This window comes from Cucurbita pepo, chromosome 15 (genome assembly GCF_057944985.1).
Source record: "Cucurbita pepo subsp. pepo isolate OVF chromosome 15, ASM5794498v1, whole genome shotgun sequence".
NCBI classification, from domain to species: Eukaryota; Viridiplantae; Streptophyta; class Magnoliopsida; order Cucurbitales; family Cucurbitaceae; genus Cucurbita; species Cucurbita pepo.
Window position 1 is genome coordinate 8,489,776 of NC_141812.1, and position 14,148 is coordinate 8,503,923.

The 14,148-nt window shown below is 38.3% G+C and overlaps 2 protein-coding genes across 4 annotated transcripts; both read left to right on the plus strand.

Annotated features, from left to right (window-relative positions):
* The first annotated feature begins 133 nt into the window (after positions 1–133).
* Positions 134–8,774, plus strand: LOC111811332 (protein EXECUTER 1, chloroplastic). Of its 3 annotated transcripts, none has more exons than XM_023698120.2 (12): positions 134–696; positions 951–1,067; positions 1,246–1,311; positions 1,727–1,833; positions 2,420–2,501; positions 4,594–5,340; positions 5,455–5,578; positions 5,664–5,836; positions 5,905–5,979; positions 6,097–6,189; positions 6,307–6,468; positions 8,378–8,774. In XM_023698120.2, the coding sequence occupies exons 1-11, from the start codon at positions 298–300 to the stop codon at positions 6,397–6,399; spliced, it is 2,076 nt and encodes a 691-aa protein (XP_023553888.2). In that variant the 5' UTR covers positions 134–297; the 3' UTR covers positions 6,400–6,468; positions 8,378–8,774. The 3 variants fall into 3 exon arrangements, with proteins under 3 accessions (XP_023553888.2, XP_023553885.2, XP_086974275.1); XM_023698117.2 differs by having other exon boundaries at positions 135–696; positions 8,363–8,774; XM_087118149.1 differs by having other exon boundaries at positions 555–696; positions 951–1,155; positions 8,363–8,774.
* A 955-nt stretch (positions 8,775–9,729) lies between these two features.
* On the plus strand, positions 9,730–13,646 carry LOC111811144 (Inositol monophosphatase family protein). Its single transcript, XM_023697885.2, has 3 exons — positions 9,730–10,248; positions 11,596–11,992; positions 12,984–13,646. Exons 1-3 carry the CDS (start codon positions 9,835–9,837, stop codon positions 13,382–13,384), a joined length of 1,212 nt encoding a protein of 403 aa, XP_023553653.2. The 5' UTR covers positions 9,730–9,834; the 3' UTR covers positions 13,385–13,646.
* The last annotated feature ends 502 nt before the right edge of the window (positions 13,647–14,148 follow it).

Consider the following 14,148-nt stretch of genomic DNA (forward strand, 5'->3'; position numbering starts at 1 on the left):
TTTCTTTTCTTTTTTTTTTTGGTCCAAACCCACAGGTCCCGGGATCCTATGAGACCTGAAAATATAGTTTTTGATGAAATGAGTCAACAAATTTGAAGGAAAAGAGAAGAAAAAAAATCCCATATTTTTGTGTTTTGAGTTTCAACCCATAAACATCCTTATCCTCTCTCTTTCTTGGTATAAATACAGACATGAAATCACAAGTTCATCAAATGGGTATGCCCAATTTCGCGTTTTTCCACTCACCCATCTTTTAGTTTCTAGCCTTTCACTCCCCAGATACGGTCTCATCCATCCATGGCTTCCATTTCTCCACCCACTCCTCACCATCTCTTCTTCTCCACTCCCAAATTCCATTCCCCAACTCCATTTCTGAAACCATATTCATCTTCTGCACCTCCTCCGCCATCCCAATTCCATACCATCTGCCACTGCCACAACCCTGATTCTCCCTCTCCCTCTGATCCTTCCCCTCCATGGGGTTGGGGCTCTTCACTTCAAGACCTCTTTCAAACTGCCGTTAGACGCTTCGACTCTCTCGTGAACCACCGTAGCGACGGCGAAAAGGACAATCGTTCTGACGGTGGGGTTCTGCACGAGAAAGATGTGGACGATGATCGGAGCTGGGATTGGGATCGCTGGCGCAAGCATTTTGATGAGGTCGACGAACAGGAGCGCCTCGTTTCTTTTCTTAAGGTTATTTTTATTTTGATTTCCTAGTAATTTGTTCGAGTTTGATGTGTTGTAGTTTGGGTTTTTCTCGGATCTTTGTAATTTAGGTTTTGAAATTATTAGAATTAGAATAAGATGAATGAGTTTTGTGCAATTTAATAGGAAGATAAGGATAGGGCAGTTAGTGGAATTCCGAGGAAAAAGGTTCATAAAGAATATGGCAAGAACAATGAAGAATTCCTTTACTAATTTTGTTTCGTTTTTCCTTTCCTGCGCAGTCGCGTTTAAGTCATGCGGTATATGCAGAGGATTATAAGGATGCTGCTAAACTCAAGGTGGCGATTGCGGCTTTGGCTACAAACGATACTGTTGGCAGAGCGATGTCTCATCTTCATGTTAGAAAATTTCTTACACTGCTCTGGAACATATTTCCAATATTCCAGAAGTATTCATCAGCTGGAATTTGATTTGTTTTTCAACTTGGTTGGATCACCTAAGAACTAGAAGTATTCCATTTATTGCTTCAATGATGTAGTTGTCCTTTTCTTACACGTCCTCTTTTTTCTGTTGTAGAGAGCTATAGAGGAGGAGCGGTATCGGGATGCAGCCTTCATTCGGGACAATGCCGGTGCTGGGTTGGTGAGATATTCAAAGAGTTTGAAATAAATTGCTTGTATTTTAGTTCCCTTTTCGCTGTAATATGTTCATCCCCACCCTCTTTACTCAGTTGTTTGGAACTTGCAATTTGCATATACCCCGAAGACGTTTTGGTCTATCGGTTTTAGAAGTTCATGTAGTTCAAGCTGGGTGTACTTGCTTGTAACTCGCGAACCCTCTCACCGTAGCCAGCCATTTTCTAATGTATTGAGAGTTTTGTAATTAAAATATAAGAGATAATTTTGAATTTCCAGTGATCTTTTTCCAATTTTGTTTACATGTTATGCTGGTCTTCCATGATTGAGTAATTAAACCTCGATACTCCTAAACAATCTGAAACAATTTTTATATTACAATGTACATGTATGATTTTCTCCATTCGGTTTCTTCTTCTTAGGTTGGCTGGTGGTCTGGCACTTCAAAAGAAAATCACAATCCTCGTGGTCTAATTATTCGAATAACTGCTGAACATGGTAGATACATTGCAAGAAGTTACAGTCCTCGGTATGAAGCATTCTTTGTAGTATTGCAGTACTCTCAACTTTTTTTTTCTTTCTCTATCTCTCTAGCAATTATGCATGTGGTTTTTGTTTAACTCTCATCTTGAGGAGGTCATCTACTTTATAAAACCACACCTAATTGTGCTTTAGTTCCTGAATGCTATTCTGCAGTAAGAAAGGGTTGTTTTTTTTAGTGTGTTAATGCTATCTTTGTGGCAAGCTGGTGTGTGGGGTCTGTGCGGTGCGAGAAACAATAGAATCTATTCATCAAGTGATGATTAGCATTTTGCTAGATTCTCAGTTTCTCTCTTGGCCTCGGTGTCTAGGCCTTATTGTAAGTTCTTATTAGGACTTATTTTACTTGATTGGAGCCCCTTCTTGTATTTGGCTTCTTTTTGTGGGTTTTCTTTCTTCCTTTGTATGCCTGTGTATTCTTTTATTTCACCCAATGGAAGTCTGGTATTTCATACAAAAGGAAAGAAGGAGCTATTGTTTTCTGTAAAGTCTCCATGATCCTTGTTCTTAAAGACATTTCATTAATTTACTGCTGCAGCTGAAAATATTGATTTTTTGTTTCTCAACTTTCTCAGGCAGCTTACTACGGCTGCAGATGGTGTTCCCTTGTTTGAGATTTTTCTTAGAGTGAATAAAAAGGGCGAATACAAACAGCAGGTATCTATCTTACAGCATCTAATGTTATGTGCTGTACAAATCAAAATTTTCCTTTCGTATGATTACTAACAAAATATGTTTATTTAAACCAACTGATATGATATGGTGGGCTAGCTGTGAGTGTTGTAGAAAGGGTCCTAGTGTGTTGGTCCAATGAGTTCCGAAATCTATTAAATTAGGCACCTATTAGATAGTTGATTCAAAATTTGGTGGCATCCTGTTTTAGGGTTTAACTTTAGTGGCTGGCAGTCATCATAGTAAGAATATTATTGGCCCCTTGGAAAATGATCGTGCGCTTACAGGAGGATGGAGAGATTGAGGGGGAGATCCTATCATTCTATGCCTCTCTCTTGATTCAACGTATAGAGGCTAGACCCTTTTTGGAAGGATTGGACTAGATTCTATCACTACCCAAGGTTTGTCTACTTTAGATGGGGAGAAAGGGGAGCTTTCTCCCCAGAGGAAATCAAAAAGGTGATTTCGATATTGATAGGAATAGAGCCCTAGGCTTGGATGGCCTTAATATGGCCTTCTTCAAGGATATTTGGTAGAGGGGGACCTTTGGAAGGTCGTTTGTGAGTTTTATGAGAGGGGGGTCTTCAACAACTCCCTTAATGAAACTTTCATCTATCTTAATCTTAAGAAGGATTGAGAAAGAAGGGCGAGAGATTTCATACCTATTAGCCTGGTGACTGGTGTCTATAAAATTATTACGGAAGCGTTGGCTAATAGATTGAGAAATTTCCTCCCCTCTACAATCGTTGAAGCTCAGGGTGTGTTCCTTTAGGGCAGACAAATTCTCAATCAGGCTCTTAATTCTCATAACGTGATTCAAGATTGTAGAGCTTGTAAGAAATAAGGGGTTATCTTTAAGATTGATTTTGAGAAGGCATATGACCACGTGGACTGGAAGGTGTTAGCTAGAAAGGGATAGAGATCCTGAATTGGACTTGCTTTTGTTTTTTGAAATATTCGATACCTATCAATGGTCGGCTGAGGGGTAGGATTGTGCTTGAGGGCTTAGACAGGGGACCCTCTCTCGCTATTCCTTTTCTTGCTTGTGGTGCATGTTCTAAGTAGGATCATCTCAAAAGGTGTGGTATCTAACATTCTTGAAGGGTGTGAACCTGATAAATTATTTAGGTGGGCTGCTTTGGTTGGGTATGAGGTTGGTTCATTGCCTTCTTCACCTGGTCACCCTTGGCATAATTCGACTAGTCGTCCTTAGTGGGATCCTATTGTGGAAAAGATTCTGAAAAAGGTTGGCCTTGTGGAAAACAAGTTTTTTCGCAAAAGGTGATGACTACTCTCATCATCCAATCAGTGAAGTGGTATTCCTCTTTACTTCCTTTCTCTCTTTACAATTCATGTGTCCGTGACTAATACTACGGAGAAGCTTATGAGAGATTTTCTTCGGGAGGGCGTGGAGGAAGGGACTGGGGTTTCCTCTTTTCTGTCTGTTAATTTTTAGATTAATTGGACTTAGTTTCTATGAGTTCTAATTTTTTCAAAAATTAAAGTTTAGTCCCTTGAACTTAGTTTGTGTTTGCTTGATTTTGGATCTTAGTGTTGGTTTTAGTAGCATTGTTCGGTAGATTGAAGTTGTTCTCGAATGATTTAAATCTTGAAAGGTTCCTTTTATTTGAGTATTAGGGTACACTTAGGTACTTAGGTTGAAGCAGTTAAACGTTGAAGCTTTAGTTGGTTCAGTTTCCTTGAGCAAAGAGGGTTAGTATGTGTTAAACGACATTGTTGTCGAACTTCAAGTTAATGAATGAAATTTAGTGTGTTCTCTAATTTAGGCTGAAATTTGGGAGCATTACGTTATTGTTAAGGGTTGACAGGTCTAACGATGTGGCCGTTGTTAGGTTCTATGTCTCTCTTTGGGCGTTGGTGGGTAAAGTTTTACGAAATTATCCTTATATCTTTTTTTTTTTTTTTTATCGGAGCCATTTTTACTTTGGTTTGGCTCCTTTTGTTTGCAACCTTTTTTTTCATCATGGTTAGTTTTAGGTTGAATCACTTAGAATCTGTTTCCAAATGTCATAATGGCTACAATTGGTTACTTAAGGTACTTTTTTGGGATGTTCAGGCTGTGTACTTGAAGCGGAAAGGAGTTTTCTCAGATAGTTCAAATGGTTCATCTAAAGGATTAGATTCACCTAGTCTATCGAATCCTTTAGACCCCGTTGAAGAAAAGGATGATCTTTTCATCGTAGGTGGCGAAGAAGCTGAAGATGGTGACATCAGGAATGGAGATTCTGATATAGCCGTTGGATTTCCCGTCTTTCAGGATATTCTGAGAGATATGATTCCTGGTGTGAAGGTCAAGGTTTTGAAGCTGACGACCCCTGGAAAGATGGACAAAGACATGATATCTAAGGCGATCGAGCAAATAATTGAGGAGGAAGAAGACGAAGAAGAGGAAGATGAAGAGGATGGAGAAAGTGAGAAAGATAGCGATTTTGAAGATTTGGAAGTAGAAGCTAAGACTAAGGATGGCCAACAAGAGAGAGATGCTGAATTGGATGTTGATGACGGTTTCCTTGAAAATCAGGGACGAAACGAACTTGCTGTCAAAATCATTGTTAGCGGCTTAGTGCAGAAGCTTTCTAGTGGGTTTTCTTCTAAAAATGTACTCCGAGTACCTGCGAAGTTAGAAAAGAAGGGACGTTATTCATTTTCTTTCTCTATTGAGAATGATGTGAACAAACAGGAATCGATCGAAAGGGAACTAAGTCCAATGGATAGGAAGTCCAAGCCTCGAGGTCAAAGTAGTATTGACCATGTTATGCTCGATTTAGCCAAATTCGTCGGCAAAGAAAAGATACCGTTGAAGGTCGGTTTGAAATTCTTGCATGTTAATATTGTAGTTGTTGGTTCGTTTTCCAATGCTTAGGTGCCAAATTTTATTACTTATTTACTTTTGTGCATTATGAACTTGTTTTTTCAGGTACTTAAGGATTTGAGTGAGTTAATAAAGGTATCCATCAGCCAGGCACAAAACTATCAACCTCTTTCTGGATCGACAAGTTTCAATCGCATTGAAATACCGACTTCTTCCGATCCTCTAAATGGTATTATTTTTCTACGGTTCTTATTCCATTCAAGTATAGAAAAAAGCTCAAGTGGAAGCATCAACGAGAATTCATTCCTTTTCAGGCCTGTACATCGGTGCACATGGAATATATACATCAGAAATTATTCATCTACGACGCCAATTTGGTCGATGGCAAGAGGACGGAGGAGGGGATAAGGAGCCTTCAAAGCTTGAATTTTATGAATATGTAGAAGCCTGGAAAGTTATTGGGGATCCATATGTACCAGCTGGAAAGGTAATTGGTTTACTTTGACTTTCCATTCAATGTCCTGTGGTATTGACGGGATGGTCATGGTTTTCCAGGTGGCGTTTCGTGCAAAGGTTGGAAAAGGATACCAGCTTCCTCATAAAGGGATCATTCCCGAAGAATTTGGAGTGGTAACTTTTATTCTTAATCGACTATTATTTTAAACCGTTATCCTTATCTGCTCCGTTTTGATCTTCCTCTTTCTCCTCTCTTTACTGAATGATCTTGTGGCACCTTCGTTCTTTTAGATTGCTAGATATAAAGGACAAGGAAGGCTAGCTGAGCCAGGCTTTCGCAATCCTCGATGGGTCGATGGCGAACTTGTTATTCTTGATGGAAAGGTATGGAGTTCTCCATTTTTCTTGTCTTCGTGATTGCTCAATCAACGGCTGTTATCTATTCGGATGATTTTGCTCGATCTGTTACCGAGCTTGAGAGTAATCTATGTTCTTATGCAGTACATCAAAGGGGGACCTGTTGTTGGATTTATTTATTGGGCACCTGAATTTCATTTCCTGGTGTTCTTCAATCGGCTGAGGCTACAAGAGTAGATTTCATTTTATTTTAAACTGAAATCTCAAGTTCGTCCATTCATTTGTGCTTCCATCGATTCTGTAAGGGTAAGATAATCTCTCTAACCTCAAAACATCTTCACTATGCATGGTTCGGGTTCCTTTCGTAACTCGTTAAAATACGCTTTTTATTTTTTGCTCTTTAAATTTATCAAGTTTTTCGACATATTACTAGGAAGTACGAACACACTCCAACACATGTCAGTGATGCTAAACAATGTGTGTCGTAGTTGTGTTTCATGTTTGTGTCGATGCTTGTTAGATGTTTAAAATGTGTGTCGAGGCACTTGTCTAGGTGTAGTTCCTTGGATAGCGAGGGATCGAAGTGAGGCATGCTCACTAAAACACACAGAGATGCCTTAGTGAAAGCGCGCACACACATCAATGTGCTTTCGAGTGTCCATTTTATTTTATTTTTTTATGAGGAAACTCTTTTAAAGACCTCAACTTCCCTGTAAAATGATACCCTTCCCATGTACCAAGAATCGTAGCATTTCACCACATTGGCATGTGGGATTTAAAGGAAGGATGCTCTAGCCAAATGTTCTCTAAACGAAAGGGGTTTGGACCCCATTTTCTAAGACCTAGGTCAGTGATTCGATATCAATCTCGGACCCATCAATTGTCTAACCTCCCCAAAACTTTCTGTAAGGCAACCCTAATCCTCAACCCAACGATTCAAGCTTTTGTTGAAGCAAGAATCTTTGAATCAAAGAAATTAACACCTCCCTATACAAAATTTGGATTAACAAGAGATAAGGCTAGAATTAGATTACCTCTTAAGATCAAAGATCTAAAAGCAAGATTTGGAACCTTGTTCTAAATTGAGTCATTCCACAATCGAACTTGATCCAGGTTTGATTGAATGACTCAGATGCAATCTACCACAAGAATGGCTTGAAACCATAATCGAACTTGATTCAGGAATTAGATTACCTCTTAAGATCAAAGATCTAAAAACAAGATTTGGAACCTTGTTCTAAATTGAGTCATTCCACAATCGAACTTGATCCAGGTTTGATTGAATGACTCAGATGCAATCTACCACAAGAATGGCTTGAAACCATAATCGAACTTGATTCAGGTTTGATTGAATGACTCAGATGCAATCTACCATAAGAATGGCTTGAAACTTAGAAATCTCATTATGAGGAGAAAAGTCTCAATTTGAGAGCTCAATTTCATTTATCAAAATCTGTCTTTTACCTAGTAATTTTATTTATACTTTCTCCACAAAAAAAAAAAACTTACAGCTCTTCAAAAGCCCAATAGAGAAATTTAGAATCATTCAAGCTTGACATGATCAATCTTGTTTGTAGAGTGATTCAAATCTCAGACAAGTGTTCTTGCCTTGAGATATTTGGTCAACAAAGTAGTTCGAAACTTACTTTTCTTGTAGTGATTCCTTATCACTGGTCTAAAAAAAAATGCACTCTAGGGTTATGGAGGCATGCCTAGATACATCAGGTAATGATGTAACTTTACAGCCTACCCGACTGGTGCAAGTCCTAGGCTTGTCCTCATCACTATTCACAACCATGATTGAACTTTTTTTTCCCTATTTACCTGGTTGAAGTAAAACCATTCTTTCCCAAAACACAAGAAAATAGAGCCCACAAGCTTGCATTGAGTAAGATGATTCCCTTTCGGGCTTCCCTCCAAGGTTTTTAAAGCACGTCTGCCAGGGAAAGGTTTTCACACCCTTACAAAGAATGTTTCGTTCTCCTCCCTAACCGATGTGGGATCTTACACATACAATCTCTTATATATAAGAAATAAGGTCTAACAAGGTATGCTAATCCTGTCTAACTTTCCTAATTTGCTTTCTTACCGACGTACCCTAACTTTGACACTTATTTTCGACACTCTCCTTTAAAGATGGGTTGTATATTTGCAGCAATCTGATACCGATCATTTTCTCCCCCATTTTTTTCTAATGCAGTTATAGCAATTTCAGATGTTCTAAAGCCCTTGTTTAAAGATAAGCAGTGTAGCAAGCAAAGCAAGCGATTTTGTGTTTATCCAACTTGATCACCAAAGCTTGGTTCACGCCAACGCTCGAGTCTCGTAATCACTTCTCCTTTTCGGGGCAATTCTTTCCATGATTGTACATATTATTAATCTGTTCTGTTGCTTAATCAATTCTTAACCATCAAGTTTTGTGGTGATATATAAAAACAATGCTTGTGATATCATTTGCTTTAGCTGTACTTATTTACAGTTGTAGATATAGATATCATTTTTAAGACAGGATATCCAGTTTGGAGTCTGGAACAAGAACACCATTAGATTCATCTGTTCATACCATGACAACTGTTGTATTAGTATGAACACAATGTTTACCCCTTTTGTAATCTTCTCTCCTTGTTTATATTCATCTTTGGTTTCTGCAGAGATATATATATATCATGTTCTTGATGTTTCTTGTTAAAATAAACAGGTTTAAGTTCAATTCTTGTTGAACTTTTCAGAAGTTGATTCATTTTAGTTTGTGTTAATTATGGAACAAATTGATAACAGGGCTTCAAATTTGTATTAATTAACATGTTCACATGGGCAGACTAAGCTGTGGTAGATAATGTTGATGACCCATGTGATCAACTTTTTAGGCACAAATATCATCATTGCAAAATGCACCAACCCAGGTATCAAACCCGGGTATGTACCATGGCAGGGTACTATTCTACCACTAGATCACTAGTGCTTCTTGTTCCAAAGAGTGTTGCTTATGGCCACGTGTCGAATGTCTCGGTCATGCTTGTCCAGAGCGTGTTGCTCATGGCCACATGTTCATTCAAAATTCTTTCTACTTGCATTCGCATTGCTTAGATCTTTACTATTTTGGTTATGTCAACACGAGGGTGGATGACCGTTCACCAAAATCATGTATACACTTGATTAGAGCTAAGGGGCTTGGGACATACTAAATGCGACTCGAGGCTCCATCATACGTTAACATTCTCCGCAAAGTTTGACTTTTATTCGATTAACTTATTCGTTGGGTTAGAATAAGTGCGTGTGCATTTTTCAATTAATCTTTAAATCTTTTTAAATTTCATTTTGTTTTTCTAATATATTTGAAAATTTTCAATAAAATCGATAAAATAATCGATATCAAAGCTCGGAGCTTGAGAATCTGTTAAAAACAAAATCCCATTACCTCACTATTATTAAATTTTTTTTGTTCACCTAATCTTTGGGATAGCTTAGTTTTATTTATTTATTTATTATTTTTATTTTTGATATATATATATATATATATATATATATATATATATATATTATGTATATATTATTATATAATCCCATTACCACCGTGTTCATCTTACCCAACCATGAAAATCCCAATCCTTCGCGCATTATGATCCCATCAACTTCCGTCAAATCCCAAAACCAATCCCTTCAGTTTATACTATGCAATCCACAAGCATTCTCCCTTTCAATCCCCCCCTTTCTTTTCCCCCAAATCTTCCTCGTTTCGCCCCAATAATCCGCCATTTCCCCTCTCCTTCCAAGCTTCGCCTGCCCATATCTATGGCTTCTTCGCCTTCTGGGCTCGCCGTCGGGTCGCGAACAGAGACTATTTCGAGCAGGGCCGCCTTTGATGGCCTCTATACTTTGACCGACTTTGTGGGAAAGGACGGGATTGGTTTGGGAGATGATTTGGTGCTGCTGTTGACTCATATTCAGTATGCTTGCAAGAGAATTGCCGCTCTCGTCGCTTCTCCCTTCAGTTCCGATCTTCAAAATCCGGCGGGTTTGGCTGTCGGCGGTGGAGTGGCTGTTGGAGCGGAGAGGGATGCACCCAAGCCGCTCGACATTGTGTCTGTAAGCAAATTTCCATCGATTCTGGATATTGATTGAACTATGAATGTTTGTTACTCTGTTTTTAGTGGTTGAATTTAGAATGCATTATTGTCTGAATCTTATAGTCCTCGAGGTTGAATTTCATCGATTGTTCTGGTTAAGGTCAAGATTAGTTCCATCAGCTGAAGAACAATGGATCTTTCAGTTTCCATTATATGAGCTCAAGTTCAGCTTTAGCAGTCTCGTTGCCTCTGTCTAGTAGTTGAATTTTGAATCCACTGTTTACTAAAGCTAATAAACGTTAAGGTTGACTCTGTTTCAGTGTCCAAATTGTTCTGGTTAATGCCATTTACTTAGATAATGCACCGCTCGTAGATATTGTTTACTTAGATAATGCACCGCTCGTAGATATTGTCCTCTTTAACCCCATCCTAGTAATGCACCGCTTGTAGATATTGTCCTCTTTGAGTTTTTCCTTTCGGGCTTCCTCTCAAGGTTTTTAAAACGCGTTTGCTACAGAGAGGTTTCCAAACCCTTATAAAGAATGTGGGATCTTACAATCCACCTCCTTCGGGGTCCAGTGTCCTCACTGACACTCGTTCCCTTCTCCAATCGACGTGGGACCCCCAATCCACCCCCGAGTCTGATAAGGAGAGGTTTCCACACCCTTATAAAGAATGTTTTGTTCTCCTCTCCAACCGATATGGGATCTCACAATCCACCCCTCTTTGGGGCCCAGTATCCTCGTTGGCACTCGTTCCCTTCTCCAATGGATGTGGGACCCCCCAATCCACCCCCTTCGAGGCCTAGCATCCTTGCTAGCACACCGCCTCGTGTCCACCTCCCTTCGGGGCTCAGCCTCCTCGCTAACACATCGCCCGATGTCTGGCTCTGATACCATTTGTAGCAGTCCAAACCTACCGCTAATAGATATTGTCTTCTTTAGGCTTTCCCTCCAGGTTTTTAAAACACGTTTGATAGGGAGAGATTTCCACACCCTTATAAAGAATGTTTCGTTCTCCTCCCCAACCGATGTGAGATCTCACAGCTTTCAAACTTACTAATCGTTCTTAAACTGTCCTTAATCTTAAAATTGTTTAGAGAAGTGATTGTTTGATTTGTACTCAGAAAGACCATCCTAGATATATTATAACATGAAGATGCATAAAGGTTACATGATCTTGTATGATATTTTGAGGAATTCTTAGACATAGAGGCCTAAATTCCAAACTTATAACTTGCCAAAATATTCAAGATATTACTGCTTGGGCTTTCTAGTTTAGCAACTCAGGTGTTCGGTTTTCTTTGCAAATACATCCTGGAGAAAGAAAAACTAAATTCTGGGAAACAATCTCTCTTTTTTTACAGAATGAAATCATCTTATCATCCCTTAAAAAGTCTGGAAAAGTTGCTGTGATGGCTTCAGAAGAAGATGATGAGCCAGTTTGGATTAGAGATGATGGTCCATTTGTGGTGGTAACGGATCCGCTCGATGGTTCTCGAAACATCGATGCATCGATACCTACTGGCACAATTTTCGGGGTTTATAAACGTCTTGTTGAACTTGATAACTTACCGAGAGAAGAGAAGGCCGTGCTTAATTCTCTACAGAGTGGAACTAAACTTTTGGCAGCTGGATATGTTCTCTACTCATCAGCTACAATACTCTGTGCCAGCTTTGGTTCTGGGACACATGCATTTACACTGGACCATTCTACTGGGGACTTCATTCTTACTCATCCTCATATCAAAATCCCTCCTCGAGGTAACGTGTCAAGTTCCATGGTTCGAAATATAACATAATATTGATATGACGGTTAGAAACCACGACCTCCATAATGGTATGGTCCACTTTGAGCATAAGCTCTCGTAGCTTTACTTTTGATTTTCCCAAAAGGATTCGTATCAATGGAGATGTATTCCTTACTTATAAACCCATGATCGTTCCCTTAATTAGCCAACAACAATCCTTAACCATGACTGCCAATATACCTAAGCAGTGTTGAAATAAGGAGAATTAGAATGGTCTTTTGTTGTGGGGTTTCCATATATTGCATTCTTTTTACCATATGATTCGTCTTCTTTTAGTCCAAAAAATGATTCCAGGTAGAACCCCTTTTGCTTCAACTTGCTTTTCTATTGATAATTCATTGACTTGGTGATTCATTTTCTGTTACTTATCGGCGTTGGGGAATGATGTTGTGGACCTCTACGTGTAACGGCCCAAGTTCACTGCTAGCAGATATTGTCCTCCTTGAATTTTTCTTTTCGAGCTTCCCCTCAAAGTTTTTAAAACGTGTCTGCTAGGGAAAGGTTTCTACACCCTTATAAAAAAGGTTTCATCTTCCTCTAGGATCTCACTACGTGTGTAAATGTCAAATATTTGGACATCATTAGATAAGGAGTTTGTTAATGTTAATAGAATGATTATATTAAAAGTAGATTGGAGAACTTTTAGGCTAGCAGATTTTTGGATTATTAGAATGTAAATTAGAATGTAACAGTCCGAGTCCACCGCTAACAGATATTGTCCTCTTTAGGCTTTCCTGTTTGGACTTCCCTTCAAGGTTTTTAAAACGTGTCTGCTAAGAAGAGGTTTCCACACCCTTATATAGAATGTTAGTTCTCTCGTTCGAACGAGGTGGGATTTCACATATATTTATTTCCTATTCTATTATTGAATTATAATCATTCAAGAGACAACATGGGGATCTTTGGACCTTGTTTCAACTGCTTTCTTTTTCTTTTCTCTTCAGGGCAAATATATTCCGTAAACGATGCGAGATATTTTGATTGGCCGGAAGGATTGCGGCGATATATCGACACAATCAGACAGGGAAAAGGCAAAAATCCAAAGAAGTACTCCGCCCGTTACATATGTTCTCTGGTTGCCGATCTCCATCGAACTTTATTGTACGGCGGAGTGGCAATGAATCCAAGAGACCATCTTCGTCTAGTATATGAGGCGAACCCTCTTAGCCTCCTTGTCGAGCAAGCCGGAGGCCGAGGCTCAGATGGTAAAAACCGAATTCTTTCAATGCAGCCGGGTAAGCTGCATCAAAGGCTGCCTTTGTTCATGGGGAGTTTGGAGGACATGGAGGAGCTTGAAAGCTATGGAGATGTACAGCAGAAAGTGAATCCTGGTTATGAAGTTTGAATGAAGTTTCAAATGTTAGAATCAAGCTTCAAAAAGGTCAGTCAGTCTCTAGATTTTGTGTTCTTCATCACTTATATTCCAGTGTCTTTGCATATGCTTTACTTGAAGGTGTATATATATATATATATATATATATATATATATATATATATATATATAAACTGTAGAATATTAACAGTAACTTCTGAGAGCATGTGAATAATAGTTACTTGCATGATAATATTGACTTCAAATGAATATTGATATACATGTAATATACAAATATTGTCTCGATACACATAAAATATACAATATTTCGTACCTATACAATTTATAATATAAACTATATTTGATATATTATTGATGCTGATACACGTAAAATATATACAATATTTCGTACCTATACAATTTATAATATAAACTATATTTGATATATTATTGATGCATTCGATATAGGAAATGATACAAGAAACATGAAAATATGAAAATAGTATAATTAAAAAACACAAATATAATGGTATATATATATTTTTCTATTCATTACAATTTTACTTATAATCATACCTTCCAATATTTTAATTACAAAAGCAAAATAAATAATTTTTAGTTACATTTATGTTTTTCCTCACATTCAAATACTAGATTTTTAGACCGCTCATACTTTTAGTCGTCGCATAAATCGATTGATCCAAAATTGTGTAGACATGAGAATTTTGTAGCCTCATGACAATGTATTTATGACAATTATGCAGCTGAATAGAATGGTATAATCGGGTGTATGTTGT

Bases quoted from the DNA above. Each gene is read 5' to 3' on its own strand.
- LOC111811332 (XM_023698120.2), top strand. From the start codon at position 298: ATGGCTTCCATTTCTCCACCCACTCCTCACCATCTCTTCTTCTCCACT. The intron at 1,068-1,245 runs GTTAGAAAATTT...TTTCTGTTGTAG, and splicing joins GAGCGATGTCTCATCTTCAT to AGAGCTATAGAGGAGGAGCG. The intron at 5,837-5,904 runs GTAATTGGTTTA...ATGGTTTTCCAG, and splicing joins CATATGTACCAGCTGGAAAG to GTGGCGTTTCGTGCAAAGGT.
- LOC111811144 (XM_023697885.2), top strand. From the start codon at position 9,835: ATGCAATCCACAAGCATTCTCCCTTTCAATCCCCCCCTTTCTTTTCCC. The intron at 10,249-11,595 runs GTAAGCAAATTT...CTTTTTTTACAG, and splicing joins AGCCGCTCGACATTGTGTCT to AATGAAATCATCTTATCATC. The intron at 11,993-12,983 runs GTAACGTGTCAA...TTTTCTCTTCAG, and splicing joins TATCAAAATCCCTCCTCGAG to GGCAAATATATTCCGTAAAC.